The sequence below is a fragment of the Danio aesculapii genome, chromosome 2, assembly GCF_903798145.1.
Source record: "Danio aesculapii chromosome 2, fDanAes4.1, whole genome shotgun sequence".
NCBI classification, from domain to species: domain Eukaryota; kingdom Metazoa; phylum Chordata; class Actinopteri; order Cypriniformes; family Danionidae; genus Danio; species Danio aesculapii.
Genome location: NC_079436.1, coordinates 52236482 through 52260984, shown reverse-complemented (window position 1 = coordinate 52260984; position 24503 = coordinate 52236482). Strand labels below are relative to the sequence as shown.

The 24503-nt window shown below is 35.0% G+C and overlaps 1 protein-coding gene across 1 annotated transcript in view; it reads right to left on the bottom strand.

Annotated features, from left to right (window-relative positions):
• The window catches only part of plpp2a (phospholipid phosphatase 2a), a 68412-nt gene extending 44436 nt beyond the window's left edge, over window positions 1-23976 (bottom strand). Inside the window, exon 1 of the mRNA XM_056445664.1 lies at window positions 23676-23976. Within this exon, the coding sequence (XP_056301639.1) occupies window positions 23676-23739 (64 nt within the window). The 5' untranslated portion in view covers window positions 23740-23976. The remainder of the gene's footprint in view (window positions 1-23675) is intronic.
• Between the last annotated feature and the right edge of the window lie 527 nt (window positions 23977-24503).

Below are 24503 nucleotides of genomic sequence, written 5' to 3'. Positions count from 1 at the left end.
AACCCTACAGATCCTTTTCAAGCTCAAACAGCAACATTACACACTGAAGGAAGTTAAACATGTAAAAAGCATGATAGATCCCCTTTAAAATGTACTGTAGACCAATCAACAGGGTTTAAAGCAGAGTCTACAATATGTACAGTACTAGTTCCTCAGCACTCGTACTTAAACGTTCCTTTCAGTTCTTGATCTACTGTGTGACATTAGCACAATAATGTGTCAAATGATATGTGTATTGAACATTTATTAAAAGGAGAAGGTGATTTGAGGACATTGCTGATGTCCCAATTTTTTTAAAAAGCACAAAAAATAACAATGAGTTTTTTTCCTGGAAAGTAAAACTGCACACTTTCCCTTAACAGTGTTGCCAGATATAGCTGACCTTTTCCAGCTCAAAAGCAGTGCAAACCCCGCCCAAATGCACAAAAAACACCTAAAATATTAGATTATTATTTAATTTAATTTTAATTTATTTCAATCAAAATTAACCTAGTTACTTTAAAGGGCCATGAAACCCCTCTCTTTCGGTTCATAATGAGCGTGGAGTTCTGCGAGCAGAGGGAGGAGTGGGCATAGCCAGCAGAGCAGGGGGGCGAACAACTGTTGTCAGTCAGTTCACAAAATGAGACACAAACCATGAGGTTTAAATGCAAAGAAATGATCAGTATGTCCTGAGAATGTCCTGCTACATTTGTTATTCATAATTTCATATACACATAACCACAATTTGTTATAACATTATAAAAATAATCATGTGAACACTATAAATGAGGAGGACTTCTCTCCTGCTCAATCCCTGGGTCTGAATGCAGACACAGTGGACAGCAGTGCAGCAGGTCTTTTGCGCTGTCTATTCAAACCATTAGTCCTGCCGGTAATCTGAAGGATTTTAAACATGTGCGAACACAAGTGCATAATATTTTACTAAATGTTTTTCAAGATGCTAGTATTCAGCTTAAAGTGACATTTAAAGGCTTAACTAGTGTAATTAAGCAAGTCATTGTATAACAGTAATTTCTTCTGCACACAATCAAAAAAATATATATTGCTTGAAGAGGCTAATAATATTGAGCTATTAAAATGGGTTTCAACATATTTAAACCTGCTTTTATTCTAGCCGAAATAAAACAAATAAGCCAGAGAAGAAAAAATATTATAGGAAATACTGTGAAAAATTCCTCTGTTAAACACCATTTGGGAAATATTTATATATGTAAAAATTCACAGAAGGGCGAATCATTTTGACTTGAACTGATAATCGTTTTGAATAATCGGGATTAAAATTATGACCAAAATAATCGTGATTATGATTTTTCCCATAATCGAGCAGCCCTAAGTGAAAGCATGTTAACTATTAACGAGAGCTCTTTTATCCGTTAAAACTGAAAACTGACCGAACTGCAGTCTTGGTTTCTACAAACTGAACTACACTGTTCCTATTTACTGTGACTTTTTATGTGAAGCTGCTTTGACACAATCTACATTGTATAAGCGTTATATAAATAAAGGTGAATTGAATTGAATTGGTTTCTGTTATATCTCTATAATGTAAAGCCTATAATGCATAATTCTAGCCAAGGGCTCTGCATGAGAAAGTCTTACCTCTGATTTATAGCTGGTGATGATGTGTGTGGGTATCACCATTCAAAATTAAAGCGCAGCTTTTCGCTTATATTGTCTTATTGCTCATCGTCATAAATTAAAATAACATAACAGCTGAGGGGACTCTGCAAAATAAACCGTGAAACTCTGACTAATGTGAGGAGAGTTTACTGGCATGTGACTTGTTTTAGCTCTTTTGGTCCGTTTAGAAACTTTGCTGTGGGAAAGCGAATCACACCAAGTACAAAGTGCAACACTGCAACAATTTTAATCCCTGTGTCAGAACAAAACAGGTGTGAAAGCACCCTTAGTCCACATGAACCAGAAGCTTCAACAGTTTTTTTTCATATTGTGAAAAGTGATGTATATGTGTGTGTCTCTGTGTAGGAGTGTGTGTGTTTATCTGTGTGTGTCTGCATGTGTACAGTTGCTATGTGTATGTTTGTATCTGTGTATGTGTGTTTGTGTGTACGTGTGATTGTCTTCATGTGTGCAGTGTATATATGTATATATGGATGTATATGTGTGTGTGTGTATATAACTGTGTGTCTGCGTATGTACAGTATCTATGCGTGTATGCGAACATATATATGTGTTTATTTGTGTGTGTGTGTGTGTGTATATGCAAGTATGTGTGAGCAAGTGTGACTGTGTCTGTATGTGTACAGTATGTGTGAGTGTGTGCCCGTGTGTTTCTGTGTGTGTGTGTGTAAGACTGTCTTCATGTGTACAGTAAATAATTATATGTGTGTGCGTGTGTGTTTGTAACTGTGTGTCTGCATGTGTGCAGTATCTATGTGTATGTATGTAGCTGTTCATATGCAAGTGTGTGTGTGTGTATATGCATGTATGTATGTATGTGTGACTGTGTCTGTATGTGTACAGTATATATGTGGGTGTGTGCCCGTGTGTTTCTGTGTGTGTGTGTGTAAGACTGTCTTCATGTGTACAATAAATAATTATATGTGTGAGCAAGTGTGACTGTGTCTGTATGTGTACAGTATTTGTGTGTACGTCTGTTTCTGTGTGTGTGTGTGTGTGTGTGTGTGTATATATGAGTAATGCCAGTGGCATGTGCTCCCAGAACTGGCCGCTGAACCTGACACATCTAATTCCCACAGTAGGAGAGACCTGCTCCCTCCTCTAATCCTCCTCTCTCTGTCTTTGCTTTCTTCAGTCCATTCTCTCCTTTCATCCCTTCATCTCCAAATGTCACCACCCACAGCTCTTTCCTGTTCTCCTCTGATCCCTCGTCCCGTTGCTGCTGTGGTTTGTGGTTTTGTTTCATGCATTCTGAGTGCTCAGCAGAGTGAAGACAGACCTGATTATCTGATTCAGTCACTCTTCAGTCTGCTAAACCCCAGCCCACATACACACACACACACACACACACACACACACACACACACACACACACACACACACACACACACACACACACACACACACACACACACACACAATGTATACGCATACACACATAGACACGTGTATACAGACACATACAAATATTCAAAGTAAACACACACACACACACACACACACACACACACACGCACACACACACACACACACACACACACACACAGATACTCAGGATACTCAGGGGTGCCACTGGGGGGGAACTAGGACAATTCAAGGATATTCCCCAGAGATGTTATTAAGCCCCACATAACCATGTCCCCCCCCACTTTTCACTTTAGTCTGTGACACTGCCCATACCTCCGCGCGCTTCACTTTCGTCCGTGACAACAGCACCCTCTCCACCTCCGCAGCTCTTCATTTTGTTTGTGTTCGCGACTCCCCCCCCACCTGCTCTTCACGGTCATCCGCGACTCCCCAACCCCCGTCCCACCCCCTCTTTACTTTCGTTTGCGACTCACCCCCGCCTTGTACTTCACTGTCGTAAGTGACTCCCCAACACCCCCCCCGCTCTTCAATTTAGTCTGCAACATCCCAGCCCTACCCTGCTCTTCACTGTCGTCCCCGACACCCCCCACCCCACTCTTCATGGCCGTCCGCGATTCATTCATAATTTTTCATTGTCAGTTGTATTTAAAGAAAAGTTATGCCGAATAAAAAGTGTATGTACACAGTTATGTTTGGCTTTTGACACATTATTTAAAATATGTGGCTAAGAAATGGCTATTAAAACTTGCTTTTTTTGGTGGGGACAGTGAAAATTTTGGCAGGGCAAGTAAAAATCTGAACCACTGGCCTGATCCGGAAAGTAGAAAAAATCCTAAGCGTTGAACCCTTTAAATACTTTCATATTTTTATTCTATTGTATTTATTTCCCTTTCCTTATTTACAGGGAGGAAAATAAGAATTATTAGCGCTGCTGAATTATTAGCGACCCATTGCCCCAATTTCTGTTTAACGTAGAGCAGATTTTCTCAACACATTTCTAAACATAATAGTTTTAATAACTCATCTCTAATAACTGATTTATTTTATCTTTGTCATGATGACAGTACATTATCTTTTACTAGATATTTTTCAAGATCCTAGGATTCAGCTTAAAGTGACATTTAAATGCTTAATTGGGTTCATTAGGCAAGTTATGGTAATTAGGCAAGTTATTGTATAACAGTGGTTTCTTCTGCAGACAATCAAAAAAATATATTGCTTAAGGGGGATAATAATATTGAATATTAAATAGTTTTAACAATACTTAATGCTGCTTTCATTCTAGCCAAAATAAAAGAAATAAGACTTTCTCCAGAAAAATACTGTAGGAAATAATGTGAAAAATTCCTCTGTTAAACATCATTTGGGAAATATTTATAAAAAAAAAAATTCACAGGAGGGCAAATAATTTTGACTTCAGCTGTATATCGTTTTGAATAATCGTGATTACAATTATAACCAAAATAATCGTGATTATGACTTTTCACATAATCGAGCAGCCCTACTTTGTGTTTTTTTTCCAGAAGAATGTGAATTAAAAAATATTATGTAATTACTCAGAATGCGGATTATATTTTGCTCAGAAAAACAAATGGATCAAGCCATGTTCCAGTGTACGAGGAAAACGCTGAATGCGAAGACTGCATTACTCTTTTATTGTTTTGATGCTTGAAAAGCCTTTTCATCTTTGACCCACTGATAGTTTGCAGATTGGGACGAAGCCACTGTAAATGTGCCGCATGACATGAAGAACCAGAACGCTTCCAGTATGTCCCATTATTCTGGCCATTTGACGCTCATTTGTGACCACAAACATAATTTGTTGAACATTTGAAATGAGGAAATATGGCCATCTGTGACGGTTATAATCTGATATAATACAACTAAAAAGCATCCATGTGCACAGAGATGCAGACGGGGGGGAAATTGAAGCATGGCTTAAAAGAAAAGGAAGGAAAGCATCTGATAGGAATTAAAGATGAAGCCTCTGAGCGTTCAGCGCAACAGCTTCTCTGAAAATCACAGGATTTGAGCTAAATCAGTTTGGCATGTTTTCTGATAGTATCTGGATGGGACGTCCCGAGCTAATTCAGAGAGAGAAGTACAAAACGCTCGGAATCAAAATGTTCAGAGCTCCTCGTCAGTGCAAAATAAATTAAATATTTGATGAAATATGCGTGCTGGACCATCACAAAACTGAGAGTTCTCACAGTTACGCAACAGGGTGTTTTTGAGGGAAACAAAAGAGATCTGGAGGAGGAAAACTCTCAGATCCAGATCACTGATGGAGTGGAAAGTAGTTTAAGTATTAAAATGATAGCGGAGTTAAAAATTAAAATTCAAGCATTTCCAAACCTGTACGACTTTCTTCTGCAGCATAAATTATGTTCACGGTGGCTCAGTGGTTAGCACTGTCACCTGACAGCAAGGTTGCTGGTTCGAGTACCGGCTGGGTCAGTTGGCATTTCTGAGTTTGCATGTTGTCCCTGTGTTGGCGTGAGTTTCCTCCGGGTGCTCGGGTTTCCTCCACAGTCCTAACACATGCGCTATAGGTGAATTGAAGAAACTAAATTGGACGTAGTGTATGAGTGTGTGTGTGTGTGTGTGTGTGTGTGTGTGTGTGTGTGTGTGTGTGTGTGTGAATGAGAGTGTGTGTGGATGTTTTCCAGTACTGCGGCTGGAAGGGCATCCGCTACGTAAAACATATGCTGGAATAGTTGGCGGTTCATTCCACTGGGGTGACCCCTGATAAATAAGGGACTAAGCCGAAGGAAAATGAATGAATGAATATAAGGAAATGTGTACTTCTTGCATACTGGATGATGGTGCCAAAGTGTAAGACATCCCTGACGTCACTCATAGGGCCAGACGGAATCTGCTGCTGTTTTTTGCTATTTCTGCTGAGAATTTTGGTAAAAATCAGCAGATTTCCGTGGAATTATTTTGGGAGTATCATAGCTAAAACCTTAATATGCGAAATAAAAAAATTATATCTTTTTAAATTTTAATTAATGTTTAAATTGCAAATCCAATTAGATCCACATTATTGGGTAAACAAAGCATGGTCTCTCATATAATATCTCTACTAAAAGACAGAAAATATTACTGTAGAAACTGCATTGTACATAAATCAGATGAGCATTTTCATATTAGTCAATAATATTACTGTAATCAATGTAAAAACTGAATAAATATATAAGTAAATAAACAGAATTAATGATGGGCTGAAAATCTGCGGAATTCTGTGTGCGCAGATTCCATGTGGGCCTACCCATAGGTTTCTGAACAACGCAAAAGAAGCTACAAGTGGGCGTGGCCAACTGTCACCATTTTGTTTGCGCGTTATTGCACCCACCGCGGGATACCAAACAAGGGCAGACAAGAGACGTGAGCGGAGCTACAGACGCCTGCTAGCATTTTGCTTAGACGAGCTTTTCTTTGTGAGAAGAACTTCCTTACCTGCGACTCATTTGTGTTCTGACCACATGTGCTTGGCTGTATACTATATTAATAAAGTGTTTGGTCTTTTAAAAACACTGTTGTAATACATCGAGCCACTAAACATTGTTCTTATGACGTTTTTCTAAAGGAGGAAAGCGCGAAATATGTCCAAACACTTCAGATATAGTCTGTGTTAGTAAATGCAAGGTTATTGATGAAATCCAGGCATAACACTGTATGACAACGCTTCCGATGACTGTTCTAGAGCCTACAGCTGATCAATCTGTCAGATTCTGGAGGGCATTACAGCTCTAAAGATAAATATAAATGATAAATGATCTTAAAAAAAACAAATACATTTATAGAGATGGTATATAAGTATATAATTTCATTCACCTGGGAAATGGAGGCCATGTGAAAGGTTTGTGAACACAATTAAGTGCACACAGCATGCCTCATCTCATCTGATAATTGCAAGAAATAATTCCAAAAGGGAATTGACTGTGTAAAGCCACATAAAACAACACAAAAATACGGTGAATATGCTGAGTTCAGCGGCTAATCAGCCGGAATCAGCTGAGGTGAAGTGACTGCGACCAGCGAGACCTAGCTGTCATTCAAGTGACCACGCTCTTAATTATGCAGACTTAATAAAACTTAAAAGCGAAACAGATGAGTTATAAAAAAATTCGCCCCCTCACAGTTATCATGAAGGGTAATATTAGCTATATGCACCAAAACATCTTTTGTACCAGGCTGTAAACATGTTTTTATCAGCTGTAAAAATGTTCAATTTACCACTGCAGTCAGAAATTATCTGGATTTCCTGGAGCCAGCCCCCAAAGGCGAGTTAATGAATTGCAGTTTTAGTTACTTCCGGATTGGCTTCCCGAGGGAGAGTGGTAGGTTGCTGCTTGTGATTTACCTGTTAACCTTAAAATTAGAAAGTAATATAAATATTTTTAGTAGTGTTCTTAAAAAGTGGTTAAAAACAGCAGTGTTTGCAGGAATAGTTTACTATTAGTTTGTTTGATAATGCCGCCTTTGCTTTTGCCTTCAATAATTTTATGTAAAGAATTATAATGTTGTGTATATGATGTATCTATTTTATTTTCATTTTGTCAAGCCTCCTGTGGACAGGTGTTGAGAATTAGCAAGTCTGGCAAAACACTAAAACAAATGCATTTGGTTGTCCAGTGTAATTGTGATGTTCATGTCAATAAATAAATAAATAAATCAAATATAAATGATAAATAGATTTTTACATTCTTCGCTACTGTGTGACAGTTCTAACCAGGCTATTCGTTTGGTGTGTAACAATTGTTCTGGTTGGTACAAGTTGGTTTTGGTTGTGTGTGTGTGTATTTTTAGTTTTATTTAATTTATATATTTTTTAAATATATTTGGGGTCAATAATTGAAACAGGGTGACACGATGGTTTATTGGTTAGCACTGTCGCCTCACAGCAAGAAAGTAGCTGGTTCAAGTCCTGGCTGGGTTAGTTAGCATTTCTGTGTGGAGTTTGTTCTCCTCGTGTTGGCGTGGGTTTCCTCCGGGTGCTCTGGTTTCCCCCACAGTCCAAAACACATGCGCTAGAGGCGAACTGAATAAACTAAATTGTCCGTAGTGTATAAGTGTGTGTGTGAATGAGTGTGTAGGGGTGTTTTCCAGCTCTGGATTGCAGCTGGAAGGGTATCCACTGTGCAAAGTATATGTGGAACAGTTAGCGGTTCATTCTGCTGTGGCAACCCCTGATAAAAAAAGGGATTAAGCTAAAGGAAAATGAATGAATGAATGAATGACTAATTGTCACAATCATTTTGGATCCTTGTTTACTTTCCTTCTCTCTCTATATTTCAGAATGAACAATAATATTCTAAAATTTGAGATATTTGTACATTTTCGGAAAATTATATAAATAAAGTTGGGGAAAAAGAAAAAAGAAAAATGATGTTGATAAAATGTCTCTGCTGTTTGGACCTCAAAAAAAAGGCTGGAAAAATATGCGATATTGTTGTTGAGTATTGCGATTATGATATTTCTTATGATATAACATTTCCTTAGAAAAATGCTATTTTTATTTAGCTCTGTTTTTAAATCATTCATTTATGCAATGATATTAAAATAAACAGGTAAAATTATATTTTTCAGATCAAATTACTTCGAATTCAGACTAAAAAACTGTGTCAAGGTGGTGCGATGGTTATTTTATAAATGTGCTATTTAAATAAAAAGTGAAAAAATGAAATTGCAGGTGCAAAAATTTAGACTTTAAGACACTATGAATGAGTGAAAACCTCATCAGATATTCTGACTCTAATTGGCTGTTATAGGGTATATGCGGAAGTATGCTAAAAGACTTTTAATTTGTCAGCAACCTGGGTTAAGCGCTTCCAGTGAACTGTATGCTATTACAAAATCAGCGCATTTAAGGTCTGTTTTCTTTAAAAATCAGCAATCTCCACTCTGGCCGAGTGATATTCGATATAAAGTGGGTCTCAGATTGTACAAGAAGCACTGCATTAAATTACATTTTTCCCTGCCATGTCTTTAAAATATGAACATTTATTTTACCCCAGTATATTCAATAGAGCTTCTGCGCTAGCCTGCCGATTCTGACGGGCACATGCGAGCAAACAAGTTGTCTCGTTTGACGCTTGAGCAAATAAATGAATGCCAAAGTCTGTTTAACTGATTATATTTTAATTACATTACAACATCGATGCTGTAAAAAGAACCGTATAAAATGGAAAAAAGTCACATTAACCATTCACCGGAAGTTTATCAGTATGGGAAGAAACCCTAGCTCCGTATATACCCTATTGTTTTTCAAACCATTAGTGTTTATTTTCAGCTCTGGGTTCAGCTTTGGGCCACTCCACCAGCCAATAGCAGAACAGCAACAACTGAGAAGGCAGGGATAAAGATAGTAAGGCTCCATCTGATTGGTCAAATTTAGACAAACGACCACTGCATAAAATAAATATCATTTATCACATGTTTGGGATACATTTATTCAGGCTGGTGCAGAGGAGGGGTAAAAAAAATGCCCCTCAAATGATTGAAAGTGCCCCTTCACTTCACGATCGCCAACCCCCAGCCTCCAAACCCCACATTCCCCCCTACTGCTCTTCACTTCGCGATCGCCCACACCCCCGCTCTTTACTTCGTGATTACCCCATACCTGCCAACACTCTCGTCTTTCCCGTCAGTCTCCTGTATTTCAGACTAATCTCCCGCAACCCTCCCGTTTTGTTATTTCTCCCAGAAAACTCCCATAATTTTAACTGCTCCCTCCCCCCTCCGTCCCATTTTTGGTACAGTCTGTAACACCCCCGAGTGACCAACTTTGGTACAGTATCCAAATGCAGTCGCCGCCCAAAACCCAGTGTATAATACAGTCACTAACACCACTGTACAGTTACTTTCCTATCCCGGTTCTCAACAGTGTCATTTAGAGACCTTGTCTCCGAACAAAATGAGTTGATATGCTTTTTGTAATGACACAGCTTCATAGAAACAGCATATTACTACCCTAGCAACCACAGAGAACATTCAAAATTGAACATTCATTTAGTTTTAAACAAGTTACACAGAATAAAATCAGATAAAGATACAGATTTGCCACAATATTGAGTTAATAAGTTTCGTTTTTTCCTGTGCTTTGTCTCGCTACTAAACTCTTAGTCCAGCTATTTTAAGGAAATCCTCTCATTTACATTTTCCCAGGAAGCTTGCCGTGTGTGTGATTTCTATACATCAGAGGGCTCGACTTTAAGTATCTGGGGTGTTGCCAACAAATCAGAGGGAATCATGGGACACAGGAAGAGGAAAGACAGAACAGCAGAGACTCAACCTCCGCATCCTGTGGAGGATTTTATGAGCCAAACACAAACATCAACTCATCAGTTCTTCTCAAACTGCTGATGCACCAAAGGAAAAAGGAAATCAAGTCATAGAGATGAAATTTCCCTGCCATGGCTCCCTGTACACTTAATATAAAGACAATTTATTGGCCCCTATAGAACATTTAACACTGTAAATACAACTATTAGTTGACTACTTAAAAAATGAGCAAATCCGTTGCCCTAAAATTAAGTAAAACTCTGTATAATGATGCTGAGCCAGCGTAACAGTTCCAAGTTACACAGAGTTTACTCACTTTCTTTTAAAGGGGCAGTTCATACTACAATGAAATTCCTGCCATTATTTATTCTGCTTAGCTGTAGAACACATAAGAGGATATTTTGAAGAATGCTGGAAACCGGTAACCATACTCTGACAGTCAAGGGTTACAGGTTTTTAGATTTCTTCAAAGTATCTTCTTTTGTGTTCAACTGAAGAAAGAAACTCATACATGTTTAAAACCACTTGAGGGTGAATAAATAGCGAGTACATTTTCATTCTAGAGTGAACTATCCCTTTAAAATAAAGACAAATGGTCACTTGTTACAAGGTGGAATCTTTCGATTCTACAACAGGATATTTACATTGGAAAAAGAAATTGGTGTCGATTTTTTCAAACGCTCTTTTTAATGCAGCCACAGTAAATAAGGCACTGGATTTTTTTATAAAATAAAACACAATAAAAATATATATAAATTACAATATATAAAACAAAATAAATTATTAAATATAAAATAAAATAAATAAAATATAAATTAAAATATGTAAAATAAAACAAATAATAATAATATAATATAAAATAAAAATGGCTTGAGTCCCGGCTGGGTCAGTTGGCATTTCTGTGTGGAGTTCTCCCCATGTTGACGTGAGTTTCCTCTGGGTGCTCTCGTTTCCCCCAAAGTCCAAACGCATGTGCTATAGGTGAATTGGGTAAGCTAAAATTGTCCGTAGTGTTTGTGTGTGAATGATTGTGTATGGGTCTTTCCCAGGGATGGGTTGCAGCTGGAAAGGCATCCGCTGCGTAAAACATATGCTGGATAAACTGGCGGATCATTCCGCTGTGGCGACCCCAGATTAATTAAGGGAATAAGTCGAATAGAAAATAAATGAATGAAAATATTATTTACGGTCATCATGGCAAAGATAAAATAAATAAGTTGTAGATGAGTTATTAAAACTATTATGTTTAGAAATGTGTTGAGAAAAAAAAAGAAATATATATAAATAAAAAATATAGAAAATAAATTAAATAATATAAATAAACAGAAATAAAATAAAATATAAAAAAAAATCCAATATAAATTAAAATGTAAAATAAAATAAATAACAATAAACTATGAAATAAAATAAATAAAATATAAATTAAAATATGTAATATTAAATTAAAATATGAAATATGTAAAATTAAATAAAAAATTATTTAATTAAAAAAAATATATATATATATAAATTAAAATATACAAAATAAAATAAATAATATAATATAAATAAATAGAAATATAGACAATAAAATAAATAAGTATAATATAATATAAAATTAAAAAAAAATCGAATAAATTAAAATATGTAAAATAAAATAAATAATATAATATCAAATAAAATAAATTAAATATAAATTAAAATGTGTAAAATAAAAAAAAATTTATAAAAAAAAATATAACTTAAAATATGTCAAATAAAATAAATTATAAATCTAAAATAAAATATAAATTAAAATATGTAAAAAGATAACAATAATTTAATATCAAATAAAAAAATATATAAATTAAATATATAAAAAAATTAATAATAATATAATATAAAATATAAGTTAAAAAGTCAAATAAAATAAATATTAAAATAATATAAAATTTAAAGTAACTAAAATACAAATGAAAAATATGTAAAATTAAATAAAAATAATATAAAATAAAAATATATAAATTAAAATATGTAAAATAAATATTAATATAATATCAAATAAAATAAACAGATATTATTATTTTCATCATTAAATCAAATGTACTATTACATTATATCATTACTTCTTGTGTTTAAAAGAACATTTTAACATTTAAACCTACCATGTTGAAATCTACCCAGATTAATAATCACACTAACCAATTTCAGTTTTATTTTAATGAACCATGCAGCCCTATACAGATCTCTCCATCAGTCCAAGTACCTTCATTTAAATGTTTATTGCACAAAGCTGACAATAAAACTCATCCTTCTGTCCCAGATAACCAGACCCATGCACAAATATTTGCTTTCGCCTGGACAGACATGTAAATGGGGAGGATTTGAGCGCAGTCCCTATCCAGTGTTGACAGCACAGAATAGTGTGTGACTTTCCTGAAGCTGAACTTGCACAGACCTGATTGCACAGCAAGCCTCGACATGCAGCTTCACATCACATTTACAGACGCAAACAGTACAGCAAGAATGTGCAGACACAAACACACAAGCGTGGGGTTCATTATTTTGGCCACGTTTCTTTGAGCTTGTCTCTCTTGTTAGTGCACATTGAAGTGTTTCCTGAATGGAACAGGTAGGTTTTATCAGTAGGCCACGCCCACATTGACAGAAATTAACCTCATTCATTGGTTAATCAATGTTGTCTGGTGTAAAAATATGACTTGTTTAGAGGTTTAAGGTAAAAATTCATCCTACATTTTTGATGTCATTGATGTTAAGGGAGTAAAAAATCCTTTCATTTTTTTCCTGTAGAAAATTACAATAAATAAAATTAAAAATATATATAAACTAAAAAAATGTAATAAAAAAATTTATTAAAATAATAATAATAATAATAAAAAAATAATAAATAAAAAAAAAAATCACATTCATTTTTTTCAGTAGGAAATTCATCTTTTTAAAAATAACTTGAAAAAATTAAAAGACAGAAAATTAATAATAAAATAAATTAAAAAATGAAATAAAAAGTAATTTAAAAATAATTTTAAAATACATTTAAAAATCTCATTCAGTTTTTCAGTAGAATATTCATTTTTTCAAAATAACTTTAAATACATTTAAAGATAAAATAAAAACATAAAATGAAAAAACAATTAAATAAAAAAAGTTATAAAAATAATAATAAAAAATCCATATAAAAATCACATTTTCATTTTTTTCAGTAGGAAATTAGTTTTTTTAAATAACTTGAAAAAAAATTCAAGACAAAAAAAATAATAATAAATAAATAAATAAAAAAGAAAATGTATAAAACAAATACATTTTTCAAAAATCCACTCTTTTTTTCAGTAGGAATAGTTTTTTTAAATAACTTTAAAAACATAAATGACAGAAATTAAAAACAGAAAAGAAATTAAAAAGAAGAAAGTAAAAAATGAAATTTAAAAAGATTAAAAAAAAAAAACCCTAATCTTTGTTTCTGTAGGAAATTAGTTTTTTTTTAAATAACTTAAATTAAAAGACGAAAAAACTAATAATAATAATTTTAAAAAAGGCATCACGGTGGCGCAGTGGGTAGCACAATCGCCTCACAGCAATAAGGTTGCTGGTTCGAGCCCCGGCTGGGTCAGTTAGCATTTCTGTCTGTTCTCCCCGTGTTGGCGTGGGTTTCCTCCAGGTGCTCTAGTTTCCCCCACAGGCCAAACACATGCGCTACAGGTGAATTGGGTAAGCTGTCAGTAGTGTATGTGAGTGAATGAGTGTGTATGGATGTTTCCCAGTGATGGGTTGCAAGTGGAAGGGCATCCACTGCGTAAAACATATGCTGGATAAGTTGGCGGTTCATTGCAATGTGGTGACCCCAGATTAATAAAGGGACTAAGCCGAAAAGAAAATGAATGAATGACACGCACACACATGCACAAATCTTAAAAAACGATCTATTTCCATCAATAGATGTTCATCTTTGTTAACGTAAGTTGATATTAACTCACAGTGCATTAATTAATGTTAACAAGCACAACTTTAAATTTGAACAATGCATTAGTTCATGTTGAACTATGATCTATCATACTTAGCTAATGTTAGTAAATACATTAACTAATGTACCATTATTGTAAAGTGTTGCTAAAGTGGTGAGCTATTGCTTTAAATGCAAGCAGATCCCAGTCCACCAAAACCTGGCAGTGGTTTAAATGGCTTTCGACTCATCAGTCTTGATCTGTGAGAGAGTTTGCTGAAGCAGCAGCAGTTAATGAACACTTCTCGGATGACGATCTGACTCACACTCCAGTGAAACCAAGTGAAAGTGATTTACAAATGTTACTGTCTCTCTGAGTCATCTGAATGGAGCTACCAGACCGCACAGATTAACCCAAGCATATAGCTGCATTAAAGAAAAGGGGTTTATACGCACTTGTGTGGCAACAGCGTGTGAATATAGCCAGCTTCCAATGGTAAACATTCATTAATTATGCATTTTTATCATCACACTTGATAAAAACAGTCTGCAGAAATACTTTGATTGACGTTCTCCCTTTGTACGTGTCATCAAAGGGGGAAGCCCCGCCCTCTAGTGACGATCTCATCTCATTAGCATAGTCAGCTCTGAGTGAGAAGCAGTCATCCGCTATTAGTTTTCACGTTATACCTGCTGAAAGTAATGTCAGCAACTAAAGCCTACTGTAGGTCACACTATACAACTTTAAACATCAGCAGATTGCTGCGCCGTTCAGACTACATTACTGTGTCGTTAAATCGCTGTGATTTTCACACCGATCATAGCCTGAGCTGTCGGCGAGCTTGTTAGCTTGCAAATTGGGCTTAAAATCAGGCTTAAAATCCTGTAGTGTGATCTAGACATAAGAGGCATTACAAATGTGGAGTTTTAGGATGCAGTTTCGTTTTTTCACAGCGATTACGTCAGTCTAGGGCTGGGCGGTATATCGAGTTTTAGGGATATATCGATATGCGATGCAGGATTATCCAATATCTTTCATATCAATATGGTTTGAGTTCACACGTGCACATTCTGCGCGAAACAGACCACTCCAAGGTAGCATGCGAGCTCCACTTGCACAAATGTGCGCATGCGCAAATGAATGATTCGCTTAATGAGTCATACAAAAGATTTGATCAAAATGAACGAATCATTTAAGAACGAAACATTACTACACGCGACATGGAGGAACACGCAGTGCCGGTCAACAGTCCAAGTGGAGGGCTTCGTGCTACAACTTTGGCCACGAAGACTACGCAGCCGCAAACCAAAACATCTACCCCGAAACAAAGCTTTCTGGAAGCATCCTTTACCCGAAGTGTGCCTTACAATAAGAGAAGTCGCAAGTGGCGTGGCATGGTAGCCGCTACATTCATTCCTCCATGGCGGGGCGCCATGCCAAAATTGATCCCACCACGGCTACATTACAGCTTCTCATTCAAAACATTCAGTCATGTTTTTGTTTTTTAATAGCGGGTTATAAATCGCACCAAAACGTATTAAAAGGTACGTGAATTATAACAGCGCAAACTTTTCTGTAACCGTAGTAGTGCTCTGCGTTATTTGTTTAACCCTTTAAGGTTACGTGCTGACTGACTGACAGGTGCGTGAGGCCAGCAAACACGTCGTATAGCCGTTTCACTTTACTTCAGGGTGCATTAATGCCGCTCTGTAGGTCTATTGGAGACATTCAAAAATATTCCAAGCAAATCTTATAAATGTTGGAGACATACTTGTTACATAAACGCAGTAAATCGCACTTCAGCAGCGTTTTTTTGAGAGCGCATAAGATCTGCGCTTGAGCAGCGTGTATTTGAGGGGGCGTGCAAGACGTTTTGTGCACGAGCAGAGGAAATCGGTACCCAAACAAAGAGATTTGCATGCTCGTAGGCTAATACAGCGCTCATGACATGTCATTGAAATAACGCCATAGGTAGTTTGTAGATCTGTGTAAAAAGGCCTAAAAAAATCCTAGAGGAAACACAGCGTGGTATAACTAATACGGTAACGTTTCACGTTTTTATTTTAACCTGTGAACCATTCGCTAAGTAGTAGTAAATGATTGTTATGCTAGTAAAATGACTGTTAGCAGTAATGACTGTTTACATTTAACTGCTTAAACAACATTTCATCATGGTAGTCTGAAAACTATTTTGTTACTTCTCATTTCTATAGTCTATTCGTTTTCATCTCCTTATTTAATATTTAGTAAAACAAGTTTAGTCAAAACAAAAAGTGTAGGATTTTTACATGGAGTGAAAGACTTATGTTTAGATAATACATGCATGTAAACAACACAATACATACATGTAAATGTGCAACTAAAAACATATACAGCTGATTTAATTATTGTTTATAAATCACACAACTGTGGTATACAGGATTACTTATAACAACACTGTGTGTTTCATATTTACATTCAATGTGGTTCTTTTTTATGCTATAATACTCTTTGTTGTGTTACTATTTAAGTGTGTTCCTTTTTTGCTCTGACAATGTAAGTATGTTTTCTAGGTTCTGTTTACTTTGTTATTTGCACAACAGCACAGTAGTGCAACATAGTTTTAAGCAGGAGAAAAACCTGTACTGTATTTTATTCATCAAAGATTTTGTGTAGCTGTTATTTGTTGTGCAGTTGTTTATTTGTAAACAGGGAGGGAAACCCCTGTGTTTGAATTATATTTTGTTAAAAAAAATATTTAACAAAGTTTTAATAAAGGCTTTAACTCTCAAGTAACCATTTATGGGAAAATACTGAATATATTTCGTATACCGTCATTCCTCCTACACTGAAAAAAGTGCTGCATGCAAAACTGTTGCAAACAATTTATTTGTGTTGAATTTAAGCAAACAAATTTAATTGAGCAATGTTCAACTCAATTTGTTTGTTTAAATTCAGCCCAAATAAATAGTTTACAACCACTTAACGTAAAAAAATTTAGTAAATCCAAGGAATCATCTTTGAATAATTTTTTTCAGTGTAAAAGCACAGGGATATGATTTTTTTGCCTATATCGCCCAGCCCTACGTCAGTCCTGTTTTGAATCTGCCACAATGCTGACACATAGGCATTTGTAGCTCCGCCCTCTTCTGAAAAAGAGCATAATCTCATTTGAATTTAAAGCGACAGTCACCAAAACACTGCAATTTGCATAAAAACTTAAAAAGGAGCAGTTATAAAAAATAATTTGTGTGGTATTTTGAGCTGAAACCTCACATACACACTTTAGGCACATCAGAGACTTATTTTATATCTTGTAAAAAGGAGCATAATAGGTCCCCTTTAAAACTTCCACTAAAGTAAAGCATTGTTCACTTCTATAATAATGCAGAGAGACACCTTTAATGTACCGCTGGCCATTATTACTGTGATGATCTACGCCTCAGTAGAGGATACAGCTGAGCACATCTAGATAATGCTGCACAGTTCATTACACCGGTGTAGCATTACACTGTTATTATGTGCTTTTTCCAATAACAGTTAGTGCTGACATACAAAGCAGATTCCTGACAGAAAAGATACAGCATCACACAAACTAGGCCTGTCATGATATCTATTTTTTTGTTTACGATATATTGCACCAACATACACTAACCGGCCACTTTATTAGGTACACCTGTCCAATTGCTTGTTAACACAAATTTCTAATCACATGGCAGCAACTCCATGCATTTAGGCATGGTCAAGATGATCTGCTGCAGTTCAAACCAAGCATCAGAATGGGGAAGAAAGGTGATTTAAGTGACTTTGAACGTGGCATGGTTGTTTGGGCCAGACAGGCTGGTCTGAGTATTACAGAAACTGCTGATCTACTAAGATTTTTACGCACAGCCATCTCTAGGGTTTACAGAGAATGGTCAGAAAAAGAGAAAATATCCAGTGAGCGGCAGTTCTGTTGGTGTAAATGCCTTGTTGATGCCAGAGGTCAGAGGAGAATGGCCAGACTGGTTCCAGCTGAAAGGCAACAGTAACTCAAATAAGCACTTGTTACAATCGAGGTATGCAGAAGAGCATCTCTGAAGGCACAACACATCCAACCTTGAGGCGGATGGGCTACAGCAGCAGAAGACCACACCGGGTGCCACTCCTGTCAGCTAAGAACAGGAAACTGGGGATACAATTGGAACAGGCTCACCAAAATTGAACAATAGAATTGGAAAGATTGGAAAAGGGTTGCCTGGTCTAACGAGTCTCGATTTCAGCAGCGACAATCGGATAGTAGTGTCAGAATTTGGCATCAACAACATGAAAGCATTGATCCATCCTTCCTTGTATCAACAGTTCAGGCTGGTGGTGGTGGTGTAATGGTCTGGGGAATAATTTCTGGGCACATTTTGGGCCCATTAGTACCAACTGAGCATTGTGTCAATGCCACAGCCTACCTGAATATTGCTGGCGACTATATGCATCGCTTTATGACCACAGTGTACCCATCTTCTGATGGCTACTGCCAGCAGGATAACGCGCCATGTCATAAAGCGCAAATCACCTCAGATGGGTTTCTTGAACATGACAATGAGTTCACTGTATTCAAATGGCCTCCACAATCCCCAGAACTCAATCCAATAGAGCACCTTTGAGATGTGGTGAAACAGGAGATTTGGATCATGGATGTGCAGCCGACAAATCTGCAGCAACTGCATGATGCTGTCATGTCAATATGGACCAAAATCTCTGAGGAATATTTCCAGTCCCTTTTTGAATCTATGCCATGAAGGATTAAGGCAGTTCTGAAGGCAAAAGATGGTCCAACCTGGTACTAAAAAGGTGTACCTAATAAAGTGGCCGGTGAATCTACAGGTATATTGCGATAAACAATATTATTGTCATTTTAAGACCATTTTATGCCACTCGTTATATAATGTTAGAAAGCAAGTACACTCTTCCAAAGTATTTTATTCTTAAGAATATTCCATTTAATTATGGTCATTTTAACAATTTAATAATCAGGCACTGGAATCAGAAAGTGTAAACATATATCCAAAATGAATAATAGTAAATGTTAACAAACAAGTGCAAGGTAAAAAGTAACAGAGGCTGCTATATCTGCAACCAGACCTACTTTCAGTCATCAGGCACCCACATGACAATATACTATAGTAATTTATAGTAAATAATATAGTGTTTTACCATACTGACACTGACACAACCATTAGAGATGTTGCACAATCAGCAAAAGTGTTGCTAGAATTGTTTTTTATGTATATGCAATATATATTGCATCACCAAAAATGATTGAGGTCATGTCCATGTGGTGTGTGATAAGTCCATATATTGATTATTGTGACTAACACAAACAATATGAAAGACAGAGGCATCCAAAAATGTAAAAAAAATTAAATTAAAGGGAACATGTCACACATAGTTAAAATCATCGTGGAAATAAAAATGTCAGAGGTTTTGTAAGGTAAGATTGATTCATGCCAAATAAAGCAATGCATGTGTGAACAAGTTTTGAGCTTATGAAATGCTACAGCATTGGACTGATGAGATCCAGAAGTCTGGAAAACAATATTATAAAGAATCAAGTTTTGATGTAAAATGTATGATTTCGCTCTATTTTTAGGCCTCTAATCAGATAAGCAAAATAAAATGACATTGATCATGAGACTCTCTGTTCAGATGTCAGATTTACTCCCACTGATGCTGGAGAACATGATCCTTTGGTTTAGTTTATGCACGGTCAAAGTTAAATGATAAATAAATAAATAAATAAATAAATAAATAAATAAATAAATAGATAAATAGATAATTATGACTATATACACTTCCAGTCAACAGTTTAGGATCAGTGGGATTTTTAAATGTTTTTAAATAAGCTTCTTCTGCTCACCAAGGGTGCATTTATTTCATCAAAAACACAGTAAAAATTGTAAAATATTATTGCATTATAAAATAACTGTTCAAACGTAGTTTATAATTTAATTGAATTATTTATTCCAGTGATTTTAATTATGAAATTTAAACTTTATTATTCCAGTCACATGATCCTTCAGAAATCACTCTAATATTAATTATTACTACTACTACTACTACTATTATTATTATTATTATTATTATTATTATTATTATTATTATTATTATTATTATTATTATTATTATTATTATTATTATTATTATTATTATTATTATTATTAATGGTAGTAGTAATAAAAGCAATAATGACTGGAGTAATACTTTCATTATAAACTACACACAATAAGAAAGCAGCTATTTAAAATGTTAACAAATATTAAACTATTTTTTTACATTTAATAAATGCTGCCTTGATAAACAGAATAATAATAATAATAAAAAAACATGAACAAAAACTGATCCAAAACTTAGCATATTTTATATTTTATGTATAATCAAATTATTAGTTGTCGGGTGAAATGTTTATACCTATTACAAATGTTTTCCAAGCATTGCTTAACGGAGAGGTTTCTTTTTTTCTTTTTTTTTGCAACTAATTTCTAAGAACTGATATAACATAATATTTTACTAGTTATTTTGCAGGACAAAAAGTGCAATTTAAAGGCTTACCTAGGTTATTTTAACTAGGCTAATTAGGATAATTTAATACAAGTTGTTAGATAGTGTTTTGTTCTGTAGACATTTGAAAAATGAATATTTCTCATTGGGGCTAATGATATTGTCCTTAAAATTGTTTTTAAAATTTTAATAAATTAAAATACAACCAAACTAAAAGAAATGTCTTTCCCCAGAAAAGAAAATATTCTGTAGGTCTGTAAAATATGATTTGTAAAATATTTTCAAAACAATAAAAATTTCACAATTCAGTATTATTAGCCCCCCTGACTTATTAGCGTCCCTGTTTCTTTTTTTCCCCAATTTCCGTTTAACGGAGAGATTTTTTCAGCACATTTCTAAACACAATAGTTTTAATAACTCATTTCTAATAAGTGATTTATTTTATCTTTGCCATGATGACAGTAAATAATATTTGACTAGATATTTTTGAAGACACTTCTATACAGCTTAAAGTGACATATAAAGGCTTAACTGGGTTAATTAGGTTAACTAAAGTTAGGGTAATTAGGCAAGTTATTGTATAAAGATGGTATAATGATGGTTTGTTCTGCTTACAGAAATTAAGATAATTTTATATAGATAAATCGTATGTTTTACAGTTCATACATTCAGTAACTGTAATCTTTTTCTTTGCTTTGCTGGTTCAATTCTCTAAGTGTGAAAAAATAAGATTTGTTTGGAGAAAATTGTGAACCTAGGAGGAAAAATAACACGGAGAAAACAGATGACCATGGCTCAGCTATACCATAGACAAGTTGAGTAAAGCTCAGAGAATTCTCTCAGATGATCCTATACACTAGGAGTTTTATCTTCTCCCTTCTGGTTTTCGATACAGAACTACTATTAGTAAAACAAGTCGGTTCAACCTTTAGATTATCCCCTCAGCTGTAAGGTTTTAAAATTTAGGATAGATTTGTATTGTATAATGTGTTTTGTGTATTGTGTGTGAAATGCTTGTAACCAAATTGCTTTCGGGAAATTAATAAAGGCTGACTGTCTAAGGCTGAATGACTGACTAATTTTTATATATACATCATCATGGCACTGAATGACTGATGAGATATTACGGTATTATTAACATGCTACTGCAAAGTGAATACACAAAAATGTATAGATGCATCCAGGGGCCTCGCAAGGGGGGAGGGAGGGGGTGGAGTTAGGGCAATTCTAAAGGCCCACGCACTTTAGGGGGCCCCAGGAGTTACACTCAAAAAAATATTTCTACTGCTTGTTCAAACTACTTATTTAAAATGAGCTGAAACAGCACAATTCTTGAGGTTTTCTTTGGGACAACTTAATTGTTTTATGTACAATCAACTTAAAATTGCAAAAAAACATTCAATTTTCACTGAGATGACATGAAGAGATTGTATGGAGCCCAGCATTTTTTACAGCGTAATATTAGGGTAACAACCCCCAACCCCTCTTCACTTGGAGGTCCCACCAAAAAAAATGTTGTTATAGGGCGCACACACATTCTGTCACAGCGGTGCCCCTGGATGTATCAAAGTAAGATAGGCATTACTGATGGAGACATAATAATTATTAAACCATCTAATAAAATCTGGGTTACTTTAAAAAAAAAAATGGCCAAAACATACCACTGGGTTAATTATTTAAATATAATTTATAGCCCAAATTTTAGTTCAGTTTTCGGGTTTGTCCAAATTTTACACAAATTTATTTTTTTAGTGTGTGTATGTATGTGTATGTGAGTGTGTGTCAAATTTCTCCCCTCAGTCGTGAGCATTATTTTAATATCCTTGACATGTTTTCTCTGCTAGTGGCATGAAATACATAATTACCAAGTATGATAAACTTGAGAGGAATGTCGCACTAAACTTTCAAATTGAACACCTCAGGCTTTACGTTGCTCAACATATAACTTGCATAACTCAGTAAATGAAGTGATCATCTAGAAACAAACAAATATGCATGTTATTTAAAACTTGGATCATTATACGTTATTGCTTTCTAGGGATTTAAACAATGTATTTAAAATGCAATTACACATGCAATGCTTCATAATAAAATAATAATAATAATAACAACAACTATAATTATAATCATAATAATAAAATTTATAATAATAGCTGTATTTTAATTCCTGAATATAACATCTTATATTATTGCTTAATGATAAATAATCATTTACACTCCCCTTCACTTTCTCCAAACCTGTTTGAGTTTCTTTCTTCGGTTTAACACAAAAGAAGAGATATTGAAGAAAGCTAGAAACTGTAACTGTAACTTTAAAAAAACTAATGGAAGTCAATGGTTACAGGTTTCCAGCTTTCTTCTTAATATCTTCTTTTGCGTCGAACAGAATAAAAGAAACTCAAAAAGGTTTGAAACAACTTGAGGGAGAGTAAATAGTGAGTAAATGATGGAAGAGATTAAAATCTGGGGTATTAATTATTCTAACTTATGATTTGATGTCTAACTATTAAATTTATAATCAACATACTGAGGTATACATGTGAATATATACGTATATCTATAGATAAAATAGATGTGTGTAAAAAGATAAATATGAAAATATAAAATTGATATTGTCTATAGACAAAATAAATACATAGGTAAATGTAAAACATATCTATGACGGTATACAGTACATTTTTTCACAAATATTTATACAAAAGCAAAATTTTACACTATGTTTACATTAATAAACTTATTTTTCAGCATTTCACACATCACTGTCATAGTCACTGACGCAAAAATAATAAATAAACAAGTTAGCGTTGCTAGTTTCCAGTAAGTTTGCTAGTTTCCAGTGGACTGGAGCACGGTGGCAGGTGAACTTTGGTGAACTCAGACTTTCACAATCACTCGTCAAGCTCAGGTTTTAGACAGAAAAGCCCTTATAAAAAGGACGAGACTCACCCACGGCGACACACAGAAGATCCATGAGCACTATAAACATCTTGTTCTTCTTCAGCTCCGACATGACTGATTCTTCTTCTTCACTAAATCTGTAGCGACGGGTTTGATACTTCTTCCGGGTGTCCGGGGCACCTGCGTGAAGGTGCGCTGATGATGAAGATGATGATGATGATGATGTAACGTGTCCCCGCTCGTTTCCCGTACTGTACTTTCAGGGCCAGGAGCTTCAGTCCACGCGGTTAAAAGAAACGCGTGAAAGCTGAAGACTGAAGCTCAAACAGTTGAACAGACTTTACTCGAGCATCACCACGCCCACCAGTGACGTCATCCGTGTTCTTGCTCTGGCTTCTCGCAAACTGGAGTGGATTATAATAGATTAACCCCTTCAGACTGTGTTTACAGTACTATTTCGTGTAGCTAATGACAATCAGTGAACTGTTTTAATTGTGCGACAGTTGTGTGATAATTGCTGTGGCGACCCCTGATGAATAAAGGGACTAAACCGAAGGAAAATGAATGAATATAAATGTATGAATATAGTGTCAGCTAGTCCATAAAATGGCAATGGTTTCCTGATGTAATTATACATTTTTTTTATAACTATACATTTTGAATGTTTATATTTTTATTTATGTAATATTTAAAACGTAATTAATGATTAGATTTGATAAAATATATCAGTAGTAACAATTTTGTGATGTAGTTAATTTAACACACATTTGTGAACAATTAAATTCATTCATTCATTCATTCATTTATTCATTCATTTTCTTTTCGTCTTAGTCCCTTTATTAATCTGGGGTTGCCACAAGCGTATGAACCGCCAAT